The sequence below is a fragment of the Agelaius tricolor genome, unplaced genomic scaffold (assembly GCF_023055355.1).
Source record: "Agelaius tricolor isolate 1412-34295 unplaced genomic scaffold, bAgeTri1.0.p SCAF_15, whole genome shotgun sequence".
Lineage (NCBI taxonomy): Eukaryota > Metazoa > Chordata > Aves > Passeriformes > Icteridae > Agelaius > Agelaius tricolor.
Window position 1 is genome coordinate 5401604 of NW_027269275.1, and position 20297 is coordinate 5421900.

The following is a 20297-nucleotide window of genomic DNA, read 5'->3' on the forward strand; positions in this document are numbered from 1 at the left end:
ACCACGAAGGTATGGAACTTTTGTGATAAGGAGCAACTGTATGGAACCCCTGCAATAAGATGCAAACAATAGTAGGTAGCAAAGTATTTCTTTCTGTGCGGAGATAGATAAAGTTTTGCTCTTGTGTTACCCCTGCACGTTTGAGAACAGAAGTAAATATTTGCCCTCTGTATCTTTGCAGTATCTGTGGTGATGTGGTACACAGAAAACCTGTAACAGAATTTCACTGACTTCTGCAGTCTACTGAGCCTGGAAATTCATTCACTACCAAGCTTTTAACTACTTGGGTCCTTCCTTCTGCCCCTCAGGAGCAAATTTAAATTTGAGTGAAAGATGATTTACACGGTTTCAAGATAACAAAGTGTACGTAAAAGTGTGTCGAATATCACCAGACCTGATGGGAAGGATGATAAAGCCTGTGCTCAGTGCCATGCAAAATGTACTGTTTGGAAGTGAGACTTTCAGCCAAACTCCCTCCTCATCACATTTCCTACTGCTCCCACTATTGCTGCAGGGAGAGTGGGACAAAAGGGCATTTTACTGTTTCAAAGTTGCATCTTCTTTTATCTCTTCTCTGCTTAGCTATCAATGTTCTCCAGACCGCCTCCCCTCCCTTTAAGGGGCAGGTTAAAGAACACCATGGGATAACCAATGAAACAGAAGAATGTTTTATTTTAAAGAAATACTTCTCAAGACTGTCTGCTCTCAAATGCTTACCTTTAGATTTTAATTTTGTTACTTTGGGTTGTTGTGTATTTAAGCACATTCCCCCTGTCATAAACACTCCTTGTGCCATTTCCAGTGTCAGGAAGGGAGATCTGTTTATGCAAAGGTACAGTCATATGGAAGCAAATGGAAGACAAAATGCTGGGTGAGATTTTCTCTCTGCCTAGTCACTGGCTCATTTATTGTCCCTTTCCATCTGTCTTTGCCTGCCTTCCAAGATTGCATTGTACTTCTCTCACTGCTGCTGAGTGCCAGAGATTTAACTGAGCACCACACTCAGCTGCCTACAGAGCTTACATCAACAAGAAATAGCATTTAGTTATACTGGATTGAGCTCGTGTTCAGTATTTCTTATTAAGATTTTTTTTAAGAATATAGTTGTTCATGGGTCTGCAGAAAGCTTTTATGACCAGTTTACTGTGTAGTCCATCTTAGCCAAAGATATATTATCTACTGCGTGCTTCAGAGGGTTTTTCCCTTCAGTGCTCATATCTTAAGTTTTGCAAGTTTTTAATCCTTATTCTGCCTTTTCAACTGGCTTGCCTCTTGCTGCTTTTTCATTATTTTCTTTAATAGGATTGTAGACAGGTTTTAAGGTGACTTTTCTGAGTTCTAAGCAGATCTCATCCTGAAGTAGATGTTACTTCAGGAGGGACATAAACTTCTTGCCTCTCTCTGCCCAGCTGGGGCACAGAGATCCCAGTGCTCCCTTCCTTGACTGCAAGTGGCTGGGGAAAAGGACAATTAAACAGTAAGAGCTGCTGACTGCTTTACACACCATGCTGAGAGTTTTACAGTGCTGCAGCCTCAGAAAGGCAGATAAAACTGGTGGGTCTAAGCTCACTTAACTTTTTTTTTTTTCATATAAACACCAGTATTTTCCATGTAAGGGGAAAACCTGTATGAGTGTGTATCCATCAGAACGCAAAGTCTGTTGTTGGATTTACTGGCAGCCTTAGGTTAAAGGACTGAAATGGCACAAAGCAAAACCAATAAAATGTCCTATAATCCTGCTTAGAATAATGATGCATATGTCCAGTGAACTGCATGATGTGATACTAACAAGTCCTGCATATGGAAAACAAGGTGTGACTACTGTAAAGGCAGGACAACCTGAGGTTGTTAGCATTCAGGAACACATAATTACAGAATGGTTATATGCAGGTGCTTTTATTAAAGAGCTCTGGGTGGCAGGGGTACACAGATCGGAATCTGACCTGCCATGGTTTTGAGCCAAACATGTTTTATATTCTATCATTATGTAACTTACGTATTAATTATTAAACTTACATTGTTCTATTGTATACATGGATTTCATCCAAGCATGGATTTCCTGTGATCCCCCTCAAACCCCTAAAATAATTTCTCATGATTCTTTAAACAATAATTACATCTAACAACTATATCATTTATCATATACTGACTACACAGGTGCAGTTTCACATGGTCTAGCAAATACAAAGTCTAACATTTCCCAGGGCTTACCAAGCCTAACTTTCTTTCTAACTCCCCAAATTTTCTATGATTTTAAAATCTTTTACTATCAAGGTGATGACCAGGTGCTGGTGTCAGGAGCTTTTAGGAGAGGCTATGGAGAATGACCCAGGTCAGCCCTGCAACTGAGGGGAGATGTGTGTTTGGACAAAAGATCAGGAGATGGAGATAAGGATGCTTATCTCCCCATGGTCAGGGCAAGATGGTCATTTTAAAGATGTAAAATACAAATCCCCAACATCTTTCAATACCTAGATGGGGTTACTGGTTTGTTCTCAGTGTGGTTCTTTTTTAACTGTTCATCCATTCATTCAGCCTTTCTCTGATTTATTGTCCTGGTATAACAATACAGTGAATTGGCTCCTCAAAGCTGTATGAGATTTTAACAGATTCTCAGCCTTGGGGGTTGAATCTTTCTTCCTCTCTATTTCCATCATCCTTGTCCTCTCTCCCCTCAAGGGCAGGTACACTCATTTCCTCAGGCTTTATTCCTCTCTGAAATGGTGCAGGTTTTTTCCAATAATGTTTGCCACAAGCTGAAGTGGTTTTTTACACCAGTTCAAAACAGAAATTGTTAATAACAGTGGTAGTATCTACTAAAAGGAGCTATTGCTAACTTGAAGGTAGTTTAATATTCAAGATTACTCTCTTCTTTGCTGTCCATCTCAGAAAGACTGGAGCATGTTGGGGTGTCTTGATTTTACTTCCAACATTCAGATTCAATTTTTAAGAGTCTTGCCAATGTTTTCAGTTATAGCAGGACTTTGACTTTTATTCCTTGTTCTGTGTCCATTCCCATCATGTTCTAAGGGATGTGAGCTGATTGAAATGTTGTATTAATTAACAAGAGAAGTACTTGGGAAGTGGGGACTGTGGTATGATTTTCTAAATGAAAACAGTAGATGTACTTCTGTTTCTATTTTATTTGGCTGTGCTTCCTGCTATGTGCTGGGGTGTTCAGCATATGCACCCAGCTTCAGTTGTACCATCTTAATTAAATTATTCTGGAAAAGCTGGTAGCTGTACTTTTGGGTTCCAACATTCTTATTTTTACTATCTGATTTATATATTTGACACAGTTTTTTTGTTGGCCAAGTGGAAAATATTAGGAGATTGACTGCTGGCTTTGACAATCTCAGTCCTGTAACAACTGATTCTGATGGCTCCTCAATACTAATTACTGCTCAAGCATTTGCTCTTTTATGAATCATTGAAAAATAAGAAACCATGAATAAAAGTTATGTGGTTTTTAGTTTCAGCTGAATGTACTCTCTCATAAATCCAGGTAAGTTTGTTATATAGTCTTTGCCACTAAATGATGCAAATATATTCTATATCATAGAATCATTTAGGATGGAACAGACCCCTGAGATCTTCAGCCTGGATGTTAACATGGCACTGCTAAGAAAATATATGTGTGGATATATTTATATACCTACACACATATATGTATCTTTTATATCTATATAAAAGTATATATATACACATATGAGTTACTTATGAGAGGAACAGCGCATCTAGTAAACTTTGGTTAATCCCTAATTTTAAACTGCAACCCTAGGACTGAAAAATCAGTTCTTCTAATTTAGGATATTTTTAATTTTTATTTAAAAAGTGATAGATTTTTTTTCTGGGTGAATGGAGAGAACCCATCAACAAAGAAGCACACAACACACACACACTCCCCTCTGGCAAGATTAATGTCAAATGAAAATTGAGAAATCACCCCTAAAGATGTTTTGAGACATGGCTGTCCAGGGATATTTGCTGTAGACAGGGGGAATCATTGGGCACTGCAAGTCCAGTTGAAATTGCAGCCCACATCACAAATTCTTTGTGTTGAGAAAGAAATTTCCATTTTCTCTTTTGATAGTTGAAGAAAAGATCTTCTAATAAGGCAAAACATTGGTCTTCTGACAATGTGGGCACTTTCACAGAAATCTCTTTTCCATTGCATTTTTTGAGGAGGATGCTTCGGGCTGAGTTCAGATCTACCTCTTGGCACTCCAATGGGGCACAGAAATATTGAGAATGATCCATTTCCTGGTTTCTGTTGATGAGGAAGGGGGAAAAAGTGGATGACACAAATTCTGCTTGGTCTTTACTCACATGCTACTGCTCCCCTGAATTGTGCTTTGTTTATGTTAAAAAAATGTTCCAATCCCCTTCTGTTCTGAAAAGCCAAAAGAGCTGCACCAAGCCCACACGGATGGAGGCTTCCGAGCAGAGTGGATGGCAAGGATTTAGCACTCATTTTTTAAAGTTTGGGGTCCCCCTCTAAAGAGACTGTGCAGCTAAAGCTTTCCTAGAGAAGAAATGCCCCCACTGTGCTGGGGTAGGAAGAATATCTGGGTTTTGTGTGCTTGCCAATGAGTGAGAGGGACTGGGGTAGGGATGGGACTTGGCACACCGTGTGACCGGAGTGAAGGTGTGGGAGGCACTCCTGGGAAGGAAGAATAAAGAACTCAGCATGAGAGCTGATACCTCCTCCCCAGCTCTGAAAGAAAGGGTTTAAGCTTGACAGGAAGAAATTGCATGGCAATGCTCGCTATTTTCAGTACTTGACAGTTCTCATTGTTACCAAGAGTCCTGTTTCATGTGTTATATAAATATTTCAAATCAAGGTCCCTTAGATGAAGACATTAGGATGCCATCATTTCACAGCAGAATGTCATTGGTGACATGTAATTTTGAAATGTTCCAAACAGGTTTTCTTCTTCTTTGTATTTTTTCTTGGTTTTCAGTATTCCTAAATCCTCCCTGATTCCTTCCACACTTCTGTCTTCCCAGGCAGATTTCATGAAGAGGATAGCAATGAAAATGCATATGAAAAGGCTCTCCAAGTTTAAGTATTAAATGAAATAGTGCTTGAGTATTTTACTGTGATTTTTTTCATGCAATCTACTACTCTTCTGGAGTTTAAAGTCTTGATATATAAGGTGAAGAGAAAACAAATTCCCTGGCTCTAGGAATGTTAAGGTAACATATCTTAATTCACGGTAGGGTCTCACTAGATGAATATCTTGTAGTGAAAAGTAAACTGGTACAGAGTAATCAATTTATCTCTTCATTTTCTATGAGTTTTGGATGGTGACAAATGCAATACTCATTTTTTTTAAGTTATGTATGTAATTAGAACAATTTCACACGTTTTGGTTTTCAGGAAGCTGGGATTTTGTTGTGTAACTCGTGGCAGAGTGCAGCAGTTTCAGTTTTAAACCGGGCAGAAACACAAATTAAGTGCAGAGGTTTTGGTTCGTATTTCCTGGCCAATGCACCAATGAGTGTAGTGGATCTAATGCTGCCCAAATGCCAGTACAACTACTAGAATTATTTACTCATTCTCTATTGCGAGGTAAGAACCAGGACGAGAGCAAAGCAGGCGCAGCATTACACCAGAAAATTACTCCTGCTACTTGAGTGTCCCTAAGAAGAACGAGATGCTAAATGTCAGTGCCCAGGACCTGCAGCTGGCTGATTCCCACTTGTACTATCGCTGAACACAAACTGTTGAGACCCTGGGTTTTTCCCTTTGTGGAGGAGCAGCCCAGAGGTGGGGCCGAGGCTCTGGCGACATCGAGCGCTGCCTCCGGGCCCGGGAGCGAACCCAGCCCGCTGTGCCCGGGGACCGAGGGAGCACCGGGGCTGGAACACGGGCAGATCGAGAGGGCACCGAGGCGGGACTGAGGCTCGCCCAGCGCCGCCGCCCCGGTCCCGCCCCGGCGCTGCCCGGCCCATCCCGGCCCGGCCCCCGCTCGGTGCCGCGGTTGCCCGGTGACCGCAAACGCGGCCGCAGAGTCAGGGGCCGGCCATGCGGCATCAGTGCCCGGAGCCGGCTCTGGTTGCGCGTTCAGGCGGCGGCACTCGGCGATTCGCCAAGCGAATTGTTCGCACCACCGTGGTTTCTGTGAGCGAGTGCTGTGAGATCCTCCCTTCTCAATGGCTTCTAGATTCCCAGGAAGGACACCAACACCGCGTCTTTTGTCCAGGGAAGGACTGAAGTCTGATACTGTGAGTAGCCCCTGGGGCTGTGTTAAGGCTGGAAACTGCCCTGGTGTCCCTGCTCTCCCTGCCCCTGTTGTCCAGCAGTGCTCTGAAGCTGCAGATCCCCTCCCCAGCCCTCTGTGCCATGCTCCTGTTGCTGGGGCTGTCCTGGTGCAGTAGGGAACACTGTGGGATGTGTCAGGGACAGCCCAGCGCCTTGCCTGGCTGTGCCAGCAGAGCCAAGTGAAACCAATGTACAGCTGAAGCCCTCAGCATGGGCTCCTTTCCTTCCCCTTTGCCACAGCAATTCCTTCTGTCAGGCTGGGCACTCACCTGTGCTGCTCTGACCAAGCTGCCCTTGGGCACCTGGGCATGTGAGGGGGAGGCTCAAACTCTGCCCCAAGCCTTGAGAGCCACGGCTGGTCCCAGCTGGAAGAGCTTCCAAAGCAGCTGTTCTCTCCCAGCTCCTGGGTGGGCACAGATGCAGCCCTGCAGGCAGCACTGGAGCCAGGGCCACAAAGGTCCCTTGCTGTCTGCAGCTCACTTGACTGAAGATGCCCCACTGCTGAGGCTCTGCCAAGGACATCCCTCTGTTTTCTTCTCTCGAGGGCTCTGTCAGCCCAGACAGAGAAAACCAATGCTAAGTAACAGAGAGAGCTAAAACTTGGACACATTCCTGTGCACCTCACTCTTGGTACAGCTTGTCTTGCTTGCTTCCCTTGGACTCAGCCAGCAGTGCTATCTCCTGCCTGTGAGTTTTGAGTGTTGTGCAGGGGTGGAGTTCGGGCAGTTCTGAGAGCTCCTCCCCACTCTCTGGAAAGGTCACTGCCTCAATCCAGTGAAATGTAAGAGGAAACAAATGCCCAAAGAGCAGAAATCCCCAAACATGTCCCATCAAATCACAGACTCATGGGACAGAGCCATGTGGCTGGAGTATGTGTATTGCACTCTGTATTATTAATTTATTGGTGCTAAGTATTTCAGCAGGCAACTTCCAGTGTTTCCAGAACTGTCCTAGTGGCTGTGATCACAAATTATTCATCAGTGCCACTTGTTCAAGGAAAGCCTTTCTGAACAAGCACATCTCTGACTTTCTTCCTGGTTTATTTGTTGGGTTTTTTTGTTGTTGTTGTTTTTTTTTGGTTTTTTTTTTTTGTTTTTGTTTTTGCCTTTCAGCTGCTTCCCTCTAAGTTCCAGAGGGAGAAGTTTGTCAACTCAAAGCAGGAGGCCAGCACTGGGGGGAGTTTTCTGCCCAGAATTGGCCCATGTGTCGACATGAGTGAGACTCGTCAAAAGGTAACCTTTTCCTGCTCTTTTCCTTTCTGTTTAACATGAAGTTTGAAGAGGGTGAGTGCTTGTGACAGGCTTGCCTCCAGCAAAAGACCTCAATGTCCAGGTCCTGTTGTCATTGCAAACTGCTGGGAGTGGTGGACTGGGAGTCCTGATCTGCACTAAGCCAACACAAATGACCTCTGCTGAAGCTGCTGGGCTGTGCTGGAGTGTAGCTGCCATTGCTAAAACCAGGGGGGGAAGGCTGAGGACGCAAAGGCACAAAATTGCCATTTGCCATTCTCCTGCTGAAGGAGCCACCTCTTGCTTTGGTGTGGTCACCATCAAATGCTTGGGGTCACAGCATTCCCTCCACAGTGGCAGCGTCGGCCTTTGAGGCCGAGGACCTGCAGGAATTACTTCAGATTTAGCAAAACAAATTGCATTACTGCTTTGGGCTGGAACAATGTGTTGGGACCCTGACGGGGTGTTAGATTTTGCAGGCTGCCAGATGTACAGGGGACTCACCCATGCCAAAAGAGCAGCTTGGCTTGAGCCTGCTCTCTGTGGCCCAGCAGCTCTTGATCAGCTCAGAGCAGAGGTGAGTGAGCCAGAGTTTGCCCAGTGTGTCCTGGGCACACATGCTCACCCAGAGTCTGTGCTTCACTGGGGATCAGTGTAAGGGATCCTTCATGAACTTTCCTCTCAGCAGCTGAACCTCTCCCTGCTCTCTCTCACCTCTTCAGCTGTCACCAGCTCCCCCAAAACAGAACTTGTTTCAGATCTCCCCATCAGATATGGTATTTCAGGACTTCATCTTGTGAATCTCAGAGGGCAGCACCTGGCCTGCTGGCTGCAGGCAGGAATGCCCAGCAGCCCAGCTTGCCTGCACAGGCAGCAAGAAGCCCTGGAGAGCCAAGATTGGCTTTGCATACTGGAACCCCACTGTCACTCAGTGCTGGTCATGTTTCTCCAGGCAGAAAATGCCTTTGAAGCCCAGAGTCAATAGGCACAGCCTGTCTGTGTTTCCATCACTTTTGGCAAGCTGAATGCTCTCATGGTTTTATGATTCCTCCTTGCTGCTTTACTGCCCGTTTAAATTCTCTTTGCCATCTCCTTGTTTTAGGGATTGTCTTGCTGTGTTCCTTCTTTTGCTTTTCAGGTTTACTTTTATTCCCAGGAAGGCCACAGTGGTTTGGTCTCCTCTCTTGCTGCTCTGCCTGCATGACTCTATCTCCACAACGTCCCTACCCAAACCTCATCTGCTAGAAGGGAATTTTTTCCTTCCCCCAGGACAATTTGATGCTTTGCTTTCAGGTAGCACATTCGCCCCTGGAACATGAGAACTTCATGGCTGTGTGCAGGCAGAAGCCAGCAGGTTTTTTGGCCTTGTTGAATATGCAGATGACTTGGTTCAGGTGCTCTGTCTCCATCCTGCTGGTGCTGACCTGCTTGGCCCTTCCTTCCCACCAGGCACTGCCCTACTGGCCCTGGCCACAATGCTGGAGCCAGACAGGAGGGATTCAAGCTCAGCCTTGTGAATGATGTGCCTGTGCCTGCACAGCTGAAAGTGCTTTGGAAAAGGGGCCAGGGAGGGATGTCAGCAGGGCACGGACAGGTCTCCTCTCGTTTCCACAAGTGGCAAAATCATCATTTGATGTCTTTGCAGCAGATTGCTCGGATGGTGAAGGTCTCCATGGAGAGCTCACCTTACTTCCAGCTGGCCTGCCCCAGTGATGTGTACCACATCGTGCCACCAGGCGCCTCTGCCCCTCTACGCATCCGCTTCACCCCCGATGAGAACAAGGTGAGGCTGGAGGAGCCAAAGCACACAATGATCTCCACAGCCATTGTTTTCCCTGCACTCTGCTCCAGCCCATTGCATGCTGTGAGCTGGGCTCCAGGCCCTGGGCAGGCAGCCTGCAGCAGCCAGTCACACCTTGGCACTGCTGGCAGGCACTGCAGCCAGGCCTGACAGGCTCTGCTTCCCCTCCCTGCACATCCCTGAGCATTCCCAAGGGAAGATGCACAGGGAACAGGATGAAAATGACAAAGAGATGTTGACAGTTGTTCAGCCATCTCTAGGTCCAGTGGAAGGGGTTTCATTATTATGGAAAACACTCGAGGGACAAAGAGGTCAGGGAGCTTTCCTCCTTCCTGACTGCCAACAGCTTCCCTGCCTGCCCCTGGGCTGGAGCAAAGACGGTGCTTTTTCACCCCCTCTGTTCTGCAGCCTTGCAGCTGTGCTGTCCCAGAGCACAGGTGACCAGGGCACAGCTGCAGGGGCAGGGCAGAGGATGTGCTGTGCCCGTGAGCCCAGCCTGGCACAGGCACACTGGGCTCTGGGTGCCCTTGGTCAGCAGGAGGTTGCTGAGCTGCAGGGGACTTGGACACCTGCCTGAAGGAGCTCGTGTAGGGCAGGTACAAGCTGCAGGCAGAGCTGTGGGCCCAGAGCCCGTGGCAGTGACACTGCTGGGGCTCTGTCTTCATGCCTGTCACTGTGCTTGCTCTGTCAGCTGGCACCCATTCCGTGCCAAAGGTGCTTCTGCATGGAGGTTTGAACAGCAGTGCTGAGGCCCTGGCAAGTCTGATCTCACTGCTGGCATCTGGAGACTTGTTCATACAGAAGGGTTTAGGACATGGCATGGAAGGGAGGAAGCCTTGCAGGCAAACAAAGAGAGGCCCTTTCCAACAGCATCCTGCAACCTCTTAGCACTGTTCTTCTCCTGACTTGGTTGGAGAGGCAAAGTTAGAGGGGAGTTCTGAGCCAACCGATGTTTCTGCACCAGGCCAGAGGTGCAGGATCTCTTTGGGTGCAGCTGTTTTCTCATCTTCCTCTTGCTGCTTAGAGTCAGTTTAACACTTTGTCCTATTCTCAGACAGTGGGAATATAGAAACCTAAAGAGGAATGTGCTGTGTTCCCTAGCTCCATGTTCCTTAGAAGGAGCTTAGGAATTATTTAATATCATTAAAATTTGTGAGTGAAAATTATGGTGGCCTAGGGCAGTTCTCCGTATGACCCAAGTGACACAAGAGCTTAATGCCACTGAGATAGCTTTTGCAAAGGGCACTGGTGCCTTTAAAATGTGACATATTAGAAAAACTCAGTGTTCATTTTAGGGTGGAATAGATAAATTGATGCCATGGATGAGTTACAGGAAATGGTTTTTCTTCTGCCATGGGGATGGCACTAAATGCCCTGTGCTGAGCCAGTTTCTTTTCCTGCAGAATTATTCCCATGAGCTCACCTGTATCACGGCAAAGGAGAAGATCGTTGTGCCAATTTGGGCCATTGGTCCCCGAGCCATCCTGGACTTCCCTGCCCAGGTGGACTTCTCCGAGTGTCCGGTCAAGCACAGCACCCAGAAGACTCTGCTGGTTCACAATGTCGGTAACCGGACAGCTCATTACCAGCTGAGCACCCAGAGGTGAGGCAGCTCATCTGTCCCTGTGCAAAGGATATCACCTTTGGGTGAGAGCAGAGTTGGGAAAGAGCAGCAAAGGAACCAGAGCATCAGAGCTGCTGCCCTGCAGCCCTGGCTGGAAGTGAGCAGGCAAGCCCTGAAGTCACCCCGAGGAGTGTTATTCCCATCCTGCCATCTGAGGGCAGGAACATGTAACATGGGGCAGCAGTGGGAAGGGAATGGAATGGAATGGAATGGAAGGTAGTGCTGAAGTGTGGCCAGGGATTCCCTTAAATGGCAGCTTCTCTGTTCTGGTGGAATTTCTGGCAAAAGAATAAGAAGAAAATCCTGTGCCTTGCCCCCAGCAGGCACTGATCCCCCCGAGCCCCAGCAGGGACCTGCAGCAGTGCTGGCATCAGCCCCGGGGCAGATGCAGGAGCACGTGCACTGATCTGGCTCTGGGGCTGCTGAGGCCTTGTCTTTCCTCCTCTCCCTCCAAAGTCTCACGTCCAGCACATAAACATTGCTGGCCCAAGGCTTCTCCATCAGCCAGTGATGATCTCACCAGTGGGAATGGGAACAGCTCAGCCCATCATTGCAGCAAGAGGTCCTGAATGAGCTGAACCTGAAGCAAGTGACATCAATCAAGCTCAGCTTGCCAGATGTTCTCTTTATTTCTGTGTGTGATGTAATCATCACCAAACTCCCCAGAACAGACTTTTAAATGACAGATTGACCAGCAGCAAAGCACCCAGGCCAGGAACTTTTGTTTCCTCAGTGGGGCTGGAGAAGAGCACAAAGCACATTTCCCCTGAGCTGTCCCTGAGCACCAAAGCACAGAGTCTTGTGCTTGTCAGGCAAGAGCTCTTTACCTGGTGACCAATCCTGATGGCTCCTGTTAAATCCAAAGTGCACCAACACATTTGCATTAACATTTCCAACACCTCGCACAGAGTTTCTCTGCTGGGCCAAGCAACAGTTACCAGCCTGGATAACAAGCCACAGTCCCAGACTGCATTGCTGGTAAACACACAGAAACCTCCTGTTCTGCTTCCTTGATGTGCTCCTGCTCATGGTGCTTCATTTAGCTGGCATGGGCTCCTTCAGACTGTAAATAGCATCCTCCTTTTGGGTTTCCATGTCACTCTATTGCTCTAATCTGCATTTGCACTCTTTCAGAGTTTTGACTGCTCCTTTTCTTAGAGCAGCTTTCATTGAAATGTTGATAAAATGTGCCCTTTTTAGGCTAAATCAGGATATTTTCAAGGCAGAAGAAACCAAAGAATCACACTGCAAATTCAACTGTAACTATTCCTTGGCCTTCAAGGAAAAGTTCCTTCTCCCTGTCTGATTCCTAGGCTGTAATATCCCAGGACAGGTAGTGCCCTAACATCTGCATCTCCTGAGATGAGGTTTATAGGCAGCAGGAAAAGAGAAATTCCTGAGGCAGTCAGTGTCAAGTTCTGCATGCAGATAGCTCTGAACCCTCTCTGTGCTCTTCACAAACCATTCTCTGATGGGATTGCTGGCAGTGGGACCCTTGAGCCTCATTGCAGAGAGCTGGATGCAGAGTATGGGGGAGCTGAGGTCATTTTACGCCCAGGATCTTGTGAGGGCTGGATCTCCTCAGCAGTGGCTCAGTGGCTGTTTCTGAGCCTGTCTGTTCTGTCCTCTGCTGCCTGTGCTTGGTTTGCTCCCTGCTTGCCCAAGGGAGCTGCAGGGAGCTGCAGTGCAGCAGGAATCTCCTGGCCAGGTGTCCCCCCAGCCCTGATCCCTCTCTTTGTGTTGCAGTCCTTTCTCCGTGGTGCCGATCGCAGGAACTCTGGGTGCTGGGGACACCATGCAGGTGACAGTGACATTTCACCCGCTGACCAACGGTGACCATTGCAGCCTCCTGAGCTGCAACACAGGTGAGTGCTGGGCCCTGCAGGGCACAGGACAGTTCTCCACATGGCTCCCTGTTGTCCCTCCCCCTGCATTCCCTCCAGAGGTACCTCCCTGTTCAGCTTTAGCCCAAAGAAAACTGAAAACTCCTTGGTGTTCAGGGGCTTGAGAAAGTGGATCCCGTCTAAAGGGTGAAGATTTTTGACTCCTGTTTTGCTGGGAGTTGCTGAGTGGAGGAAGGAGGATCCCTGATTCTCCACTACCATGTGGCTATGCCTGGGTGAAGTTTTATTTGATTCCTGGGCCGTGCTGGATGTGAGGTCTCCATCAGACTCTCTCCAATGCAATGGATTTCTTGCACACCTCTGTCCCATATGCTGCTTCTCCACTGGCTTGTCACACATCCTTTTTCTATGTGGCCCTTACACATATATGTAGTTTCTGTCTAATAACATTTTCAGGCCCTCAAGTTCCTGTTTGGTGACAAATCAAGACCAATTTTTCCCTGTGCCCATTTCCCAGGCTGTTCATGTTGTTACAAACCTCTCACATCTATCTCCCATTTGATTTCTAGACTGAGGAATCCCATTCAGTCTTAATGTAGAAGCTGCTCTGTACTTATTAATCTTTCTATTGTCCCTTTTTTATTTAATGTGCAATGCGCCAGCTTGGTTTTTGAGATCAGAACAATAGAAAATATTTCAAGACTGATGTGGCTGTGGGTTTGGACAGGGAGATGATGATGATTTTCATGGTGTTCATTTGAGAGTGGTTTGTCATATTGCAGAGCCAGGCTGGTTGTGTTTCCTCACCTGTGTCCCCTCCTGCTGTGCGCTGTCACTTCACTTGTTCCTCTGGGCCTCCTTTTGCTGCCCACCTGCCCCCAGGCATATTTGCTGGTCAGCAACAAGGGATCCAAGGGATCCAAGGGATCAGGAGAGATGGGAGTCTCGTGGGATGCCCAGGGAGACCCTGGGCAAGGCAGGGCTGAACAGGGCTCCTCAGCCCTGTCACCTGAAGGACTTGGATGCAGAAATCCCAGTGATCTGAGTGGGTCACCAGAGCACACTGACCAATCCCACTGTCCATCCTGTCACCTTGGGGCCAAATCTCTACAAACACACTCAGAAACAAGGGGTTTAAGGAGCTGCCCAGGACATCCTCACCACTCTACACACAGAGCTGTCAGGATGTGACAAATGGACTGATCCAAAGAACTGCTCATTCAGATAAAAACGATGACACCTTCTTTTGTGCCCTGGGATTTGTTCTGTTCCTTGTGCTTCCATCAGCCAGTGAGCTGAGCAAAGACTCCCCTTTGCTTTGTTCCAGATGAGCAAAGTATCCACACAAAGCTCCATGGAGAAGCTGTAGATGTTGATGTTGTGTTGAGCACAAATTCCGTGGAGGCTGGCAAGACCTTCATCACCATGGCATACCAGACAACCGTGTTCATTGATAACAGGAGTAACATCACAGCCCACTTCCAGTGGAAGGCTTTGCCTTCTGAGGAAGATGACTATGAAGAGAAGAGGAGGTTGGTTTGGAAGATGCATTTCAGTGAGATATATGGCCCAAGACTGAAACTAACCTATGGCCTCAGGGGGGTGTTGGTGCTTTTGAATGGTTTAGGCCAAATAAACCATGCCTGGCACTGGGGTGTGTGTCCCTGGGCTTCAGGAGCTCAGCACTCAGCATTCCAGTTCCATTTATACTCCAACCAGGAATGGCATTTTGGGAAGGAAAGGTTGGTTGCAATGACTGATTTCCTCAGGTTCTAATTGGGCTCTTGTCTCTCTAATCTTCTTCCTACATGACCTGGCAACATCTCCCCTTCCCAGGGAAGGTGGGATGCTCTGTGACCTTTATGTGCATCCCCCAAGCAGCTCAGTGGGAGGAAAAGCCAGCTGAGGTGGTCGGTGGATTCTCCCTCAGTTTTGGCAGAGGCTTTGAGCCAGGAGGTTTCTCTGGAGGGATGTTGGCTTTGGAAACCTCTCCTGAGCTTGCAAGTGTGGGGTGAAACTCCCTGCTGTGCCAGTGAACAACAAGTTATCCTCTGATCCATGTGGGACCTTCGTGGCTTGGCTCAGCCTTTGCTGGGGAGCTGCTGCTGCTCCTCCCCAAGTGCTTTGCTCTCCTGCACTCCCACTTCTCTCTGCAAATCTGTGGCTTATTAAATGATCAGCTGGCCTTGTCTCTCCCTGGGGCTGCAGGCAGTGTCGTTTGCTGCACCCATCGGGTGAGGAGTGGCTGGAAAACTTCATGGAGGAGAAAGAAGTAGAGAAGGTGCAGGGCTTTTCTGAAGATCACACTGCCCTCCTGAGAAGCAGGGTCCAGGAGAAGAAGGCAAAGGTGCAAGATGACCCCCTGCTCTTCTCCAGTGACATTTTTTTCATTGAGCCATTGGTAAGTGACACCTGAGAACCTCATTTTCTTCCTCCTCCTCAGCCTCTTCCTCCTCCCAAGCACCATTCCCCTGGCTGCAGTCACTGGGCAGATCCTCAGCTGGCCCCATGTGCTGGCAGGGAGGACATGGAGTTTCTGGAGCGGCTGCAGAGCTCCCTGCTCAAAGCATTTGTGCCCTGCAGGCTCAAGGCAGGGCTGGGAGCCTGACACAGCCCAGCTCTGCTGCCAGGCTGGAGCTCAAGGCCCTGTGTGCGTGTCCTTGCAGTGTCACAGGGAGCAGTTCCTGTAGGCAGGGGCTCCCCCCACACGTGGGGCTCAGCAGAGGCTGTTGGAGCACTGCCAGCTCACACACTGACCTGAAGCTTGCAATGGTTCCCTGGCAAAAGGAGGCCAAATTCAGCCCAAGGTTAATGACAGAAATGCCAATCCCCTCCTGTAACCATGCCTTGCACTATTGCTGAGTGTCCCTTCCAGTGTCATCCTTGTGTGAGCCTGGACACAAGGGTGCAAGGCTGAAATGGGCCTTTGGAGTTCTCCTGCACACAGGGACAGAAAACCTTTTCCTTTTCTGGTGATGCAAGCAAACTGCCACGTGCTCCCATCAGCCAGAGCCCTGATTCTGAGTACTGGCATTGGGAGAGATGATGAATGCTGGTGTCTGCACGGAGCAAAATCCCTTCTCATCTTGCAGTAAAGCCCAGAATAATCCCAACCTCTGCTTTCTTTCAAAACAGCTTAACTAATATCTGTAGTTCAAGGAAGGGGATCATGTTCTCTTCTTGGTTACTCCTATGGCCCATCTAAGGCCAAGAGCCACCAGTGCACAGTGGCACTTACATCCCATGGAGCTGACAGCAGCATGATGGGACCAAGAGCTTGTGTCAGAGCAGCAGGAATATTGTGGAGAGTGGCAGCTGATCAGCTGAGCATTGAGAGCTTCCAGCACTGTGTTGAGCTGGGTTTGGAGGCTTTCCTTGGCTGCTTGTGTTGTTCACTCATCATTGATGTTCAATCAAGGCTTACAGGCCTGTGGTTGGAAACAAGAAATGTGGAGTTTGAAGAGCAATGCTTTGCTGTCTCTTTCTGTTGTAGGAGGGAGAAATTGAGCCCAATAGTACGGCTGAAATCACGGTGACCTTCAAACCCCTGGAAGCACTGGTGTATCAAAGTGTGGCTTACTGCCATGTCTCAGGTGCAGCTCCTTTGCCCTGCTCCTGTCCCCCTCAGTGAAGCCATGGTGCAAGCCTGAGCCCACTGGGCTCCCATGGAAGTGCTGGGAAGAGTCCCTGGTCAGCAGGGCAGTGCTGGCACATCCCCCCTGGCCCTGCAGCCTCCAGGGAGTCTCCTGTGCAAGGCCAGGGCTCAGAATGCTGGGTCTGCCTTACTGATCCCAGAACAGCCCAGGCAGTGCAGGGAGAGGTTTTCATGCCACGGCTTTGCCAGCATTTCCTCAAAGGCCAGAGAGCTCCAGAGCAGAACAGCTTTAGTGAACAAGCACTAAGCCCCTGCAGGCCCCTGGCCTCCAGGATGGGTCCATTTGCCATGGATCCATCATGAGGTGGAAGGAGCTGAGTTAGAAATGTGCTCCCTGGCCCTGGATCACCTCCCAGTGCCCAGACAGCAGCAGAGCAGAGGTGGCTGAGCCCCACTGAGCACAGGGTGTTTGTAGAAGGAGCACCCTTGGCCAGCAGCTGCTTCTCTGCCTGTGTGGGAGTTGTCCCCTTGCAGCTCTCACTCTGTGGAAACAGAACACAGTGCTGAGTGTCAGAAGGGGAGCACTTGGGCAACAAAGGCCTGTGCTCCTGGCCCAGGTAGTTTGGTAATTGCCAAACTCATCATGAGCTTTTGTGCCTGCACTGAATGGATTTCAAAGCTCCTCTAGGTGCACGGGAAGGAAACCACAGAATCACAGTATGATGAGGGTGGGGTGGACCTTAAAGATCATCTAGTGCCAAGGCCCCTGCCATGGGCAGGGACACCTCCCCCTAGACCAGGTAGCTCCAAGCATGAGTACATCCAGCTCAGAGTCAGGGACTAGCACTGAGGCAGCCTGGAAAATCCAGTGTGACAGAGGGAATGATTGTACTGCAATGGACATCTCTCCCCAGGCCGTGAGATCAGGCTGCCCCTGTGCCTCAGAGGGAAAGGCCAAGGACCCCTGGTTGAACTCAGCTCTCCTACACTGAACCTTGGGAAGATTTTTATCAACACTTCCTATGTCTATGAGGTGAGCAGCAGGGCTTGGGATGGATCCTGATGGCTCCTGAGGCAGCAGCAAGCCTGGTGGAGCTGTGGAATTGCTGCCAACCTGGGCAGCTGTGAGCAGGGAATATTTGATGTACTGCTCAAACCTGGGGGGTCAGAAACGTGTGTCTGTTGTTTCTGAAGCCCCAGTCCCTGCTTTTGGGCAGCCTTCCTTAGGGATCAGCTGGGAGGCTTCCTGCAAAACAAGCCCTTGCCACATGAAACCAACACTGGGTCAAAAAGCTGCATTTTCAGAGGCTTTTGTGGCAGTGCCAGACACGAGGCACCTTTGGACTGGGCTCTGCAGAAGCAGCTGCAACAAACTGGCTGCCTTTGAGCTTCAGCCCACTGTAAACAGCTTCCAGTCAAGTGTCCCTGCTTATTGCTGAAGTCACAGGAAATCCATCCAGCCTCCTGGCTCAGTGCTGGCCATTGCAAAGGGCTTGGGAGTTCTCTCCCTTGCTGACCAGTCCCTCACCACACTTCAGCCTTGGTGCATCTCTGGCTCTGCAAGGAGAAAAGTGTTCCTGGGAATAAAGCAAAGGATTTTTCTATCTATTTTCTTTGCCCCCAGTAGTGTCAAGTTTGCAAAAAATTCATGAGGGAGCAACTGAAAGAGGTAGAAAATGAGGCACTACATCATGCCAGACACTTTCAAAAGTGCGGCTGGGGAAGGGAAAGACACGCTGAGTTTTCTTACCAAAAGATGGTGCTGTCTGTACATTTTGATGCTGATGCCTCGTTCTCAATGAATTGTTTCCATGGTATGGGAACAGGTGAATGAGTAGATGGTGCTGTTGGAGCTGTGCTCACTGGGGCAGCAGCAGCTCTGGGGTGATTCACTCCGCAGCTGCAATCACCCCACTCAGGGCTCTCAGGGCCAGCTCCCCATGAGCTTGGTGATGCTGAGCAGAGGTGCACTGCTCTGTGTCCATGGGATAAGCCCAGGGTGACTGCAGGTCTGTGGAGTTGCCACTGCTCTGCATGAAAACCCAAAGGCAGAACGTGTCCTGTTGTATCTTTTGACTTCTGCCATTCAGCAGCACAAAGCATCTTCTGCCTTTGCTGGGTGTTCATTGCATCATTAGACAATAACTCACAAGAAGGGAAGGTTCCACCTGTATTTCTATTTTGCTTTCTTGCTTCTGCAGGTGGAACTGATTAACCAAGGAGCTCTTGATGCTCCCTTCACCTATATCCCTTCAACCACAAATGTGGACTTCTGCTTCACGGTTGAGCCCGAGCAGGGCATGATTGCACCAGGTGGGACCCAGACTGTTCAGATCTCCTTCCATACCACCGTGCTGGGGAGTTTTGAGGAAAAATTCCAGTTCAGTGTGGCTGGATCTCCTACACCTGTGATCCTGACCATCAGGTAAGGACTCTGGGAGCTTGGTGGGCACATCTGTAGCTGTCTCTGGGACATCCCCCACCTACCTCATTTTGGGGTTGAGCAGAGAAAAAAGGTGATGCCTGAGGTCTTAATCTCTGCTGTGATCCTGGCATTGCCTTAGTGTCAGGATGCCTCCTGCCCTGTGTGGTACCCAGGAGCTGCAATGACTCCTCCCTGCAGGGATCTCCCTCTGCCTTGGGCCATGGCAGGCAGTGGGATGGAGCAGCTCTGGGCAGCAGCTGCTCTGGGATGTCCCACCTGAACACCCAGCAAGGCCCCCAGGGCTTTGCAGATGGGCCAGCCTGGGGGATTCTGTAGCAGCAGCAGTGTTTTTAAAAACTTCCATTAATAATCCATGCCAGATGGGCAGCAGCAGCCTCAGCTCCCCTCTCATGCTGTGGGGGACAAGCTGTGCTCCCAGCTCCTGTGCACAGAGTGCTCTGGTGCCTCCTTTGCACAGCCAGCAAAGGGCTGATGTGGGAGTCAGGAACTGTGCAGCAGGAACTGTGCCAAGGACTGGGGCACCATCCCATGGGCTGGTGCCATGGCAGGAGACAATCCTGGCCCAGCCAAAGGGAGAAGGGCTGATCATAGGGGAGGCAGAGCTCAGTCCTCAGCACCACAGCAGCGTGAGGCCTTGTCCCTGCCAGCCTGAGCCATGTGCTGCTGGGATAATGGAGTGGAAGCAGGAGAGCTGATGCTGGCTGCTCTGCAGCTTTGGAGCTGGGCTCCTGCTGTTGGGGGGCACTGGCTCAAGGCAGTAAAGAAATGAAAGCAATCTGCACTTGATTGTACCAATAAGATAAGGGAGATGGATAAAAAGGAACAAGGAAGTTATTATTTGGCAAGAGAAAAGTGATGAGTAGGTCTGCCCATAGTTGAGAAACAATTATGCTGGCTTTGTTTTTGGAGGAAAAGTGCTGCTTTTTTAGTTTGGAAATCAAGAGGGAACCTTTCACCATCAAATAATTGATTCTCCTCTGTCCCTCCCCCAAACTGGTCATGGGGTGTTTGTGCATAAGCAGCTTTCTCCTTGAGCAAGGGCAGGTGTCTCTTGTTGAGATGTGCAGAGCAGAGCCAGGTGCAGTCCTGTGAGTGCAACAGAAGGCACAGTTCACTGGTCCTTGATTTTGAACCAAAAGGCAGAGTGGGCATTGATTGGCATCAATCATGAAATCAACTGGTGAGTGTTGTGCAGCTTCAAGTGCTGATTTCAGTGGATGTTGGTGACTTTTGGAGTGTGTCTGCTGAGTTCAAGGCCAGGTGAGGTGCTGTGCTAGATTCAGGACAGCCTGGTTTGGTTGTTGAAGCTCTTGCTCTTGGCTGTGCCAGCTGGGGCACTGCTGACAAACCATTCCTTTCCTCTAGGATTCACCTGTCCCCTGGGTAGAACTGTTGCTGCTCTTTTCAGAGGATGTTTGGGGCTCCCCTGGATTCATGTCTCAGAACTGTGTCTGTAATGATTGTGTGGGTCAAACTCTCCTGAGAAAGCT

The 20297-nt window shown here is 48.9% G+C and overlaps 1 protein-coding gene across 1 annotated transcript in view; it reads left to right on the forward strand.

Moving 5' to 3' along the window:
* The first annotated feature begins 6028 nt into the window (after positions 1-6028).
* The window catches only part of LOC139596578 (hydrocephalus-inducing protein homolog), a 63716-nt gene continuing 49447 nt past the window's right edge, over positions 6029-20297 (forward strand). Inside the window, exons 1-10 of the mRNA XM_071440984.1 lie at positions 6029-6231; positions 7381-7500; positions 9146-9280; positions 10702-10901; positions 12669-12787; positions 14094-14298; positions 14975-15167; positions 16260-16359; positions 17276-17394; positions 18563-18786. Coding sequence (XP_071297085.1) covers positions 6160-6231; positions 7381-7500; positions 9146-9280; positions 10702-10901; positions 12669-12787; positions 14094-14298; positions 14975-15167; positions 16260-16359; positions 17276-17394; positions 18563-18786 — 1487 coding nt within the window. The 5' untranslated portion in view covers positions 6029-6159. The remainder of the gene's footprint in view (positions 6232-7380; positions 7501-9145; positions 9281-10701; positions 10902-12668; positions 12788-14093; positions 14299-14974; positions 15168-16259; positions 16360-17275; positions 17395-18562; positions 18787-20297) is intronic.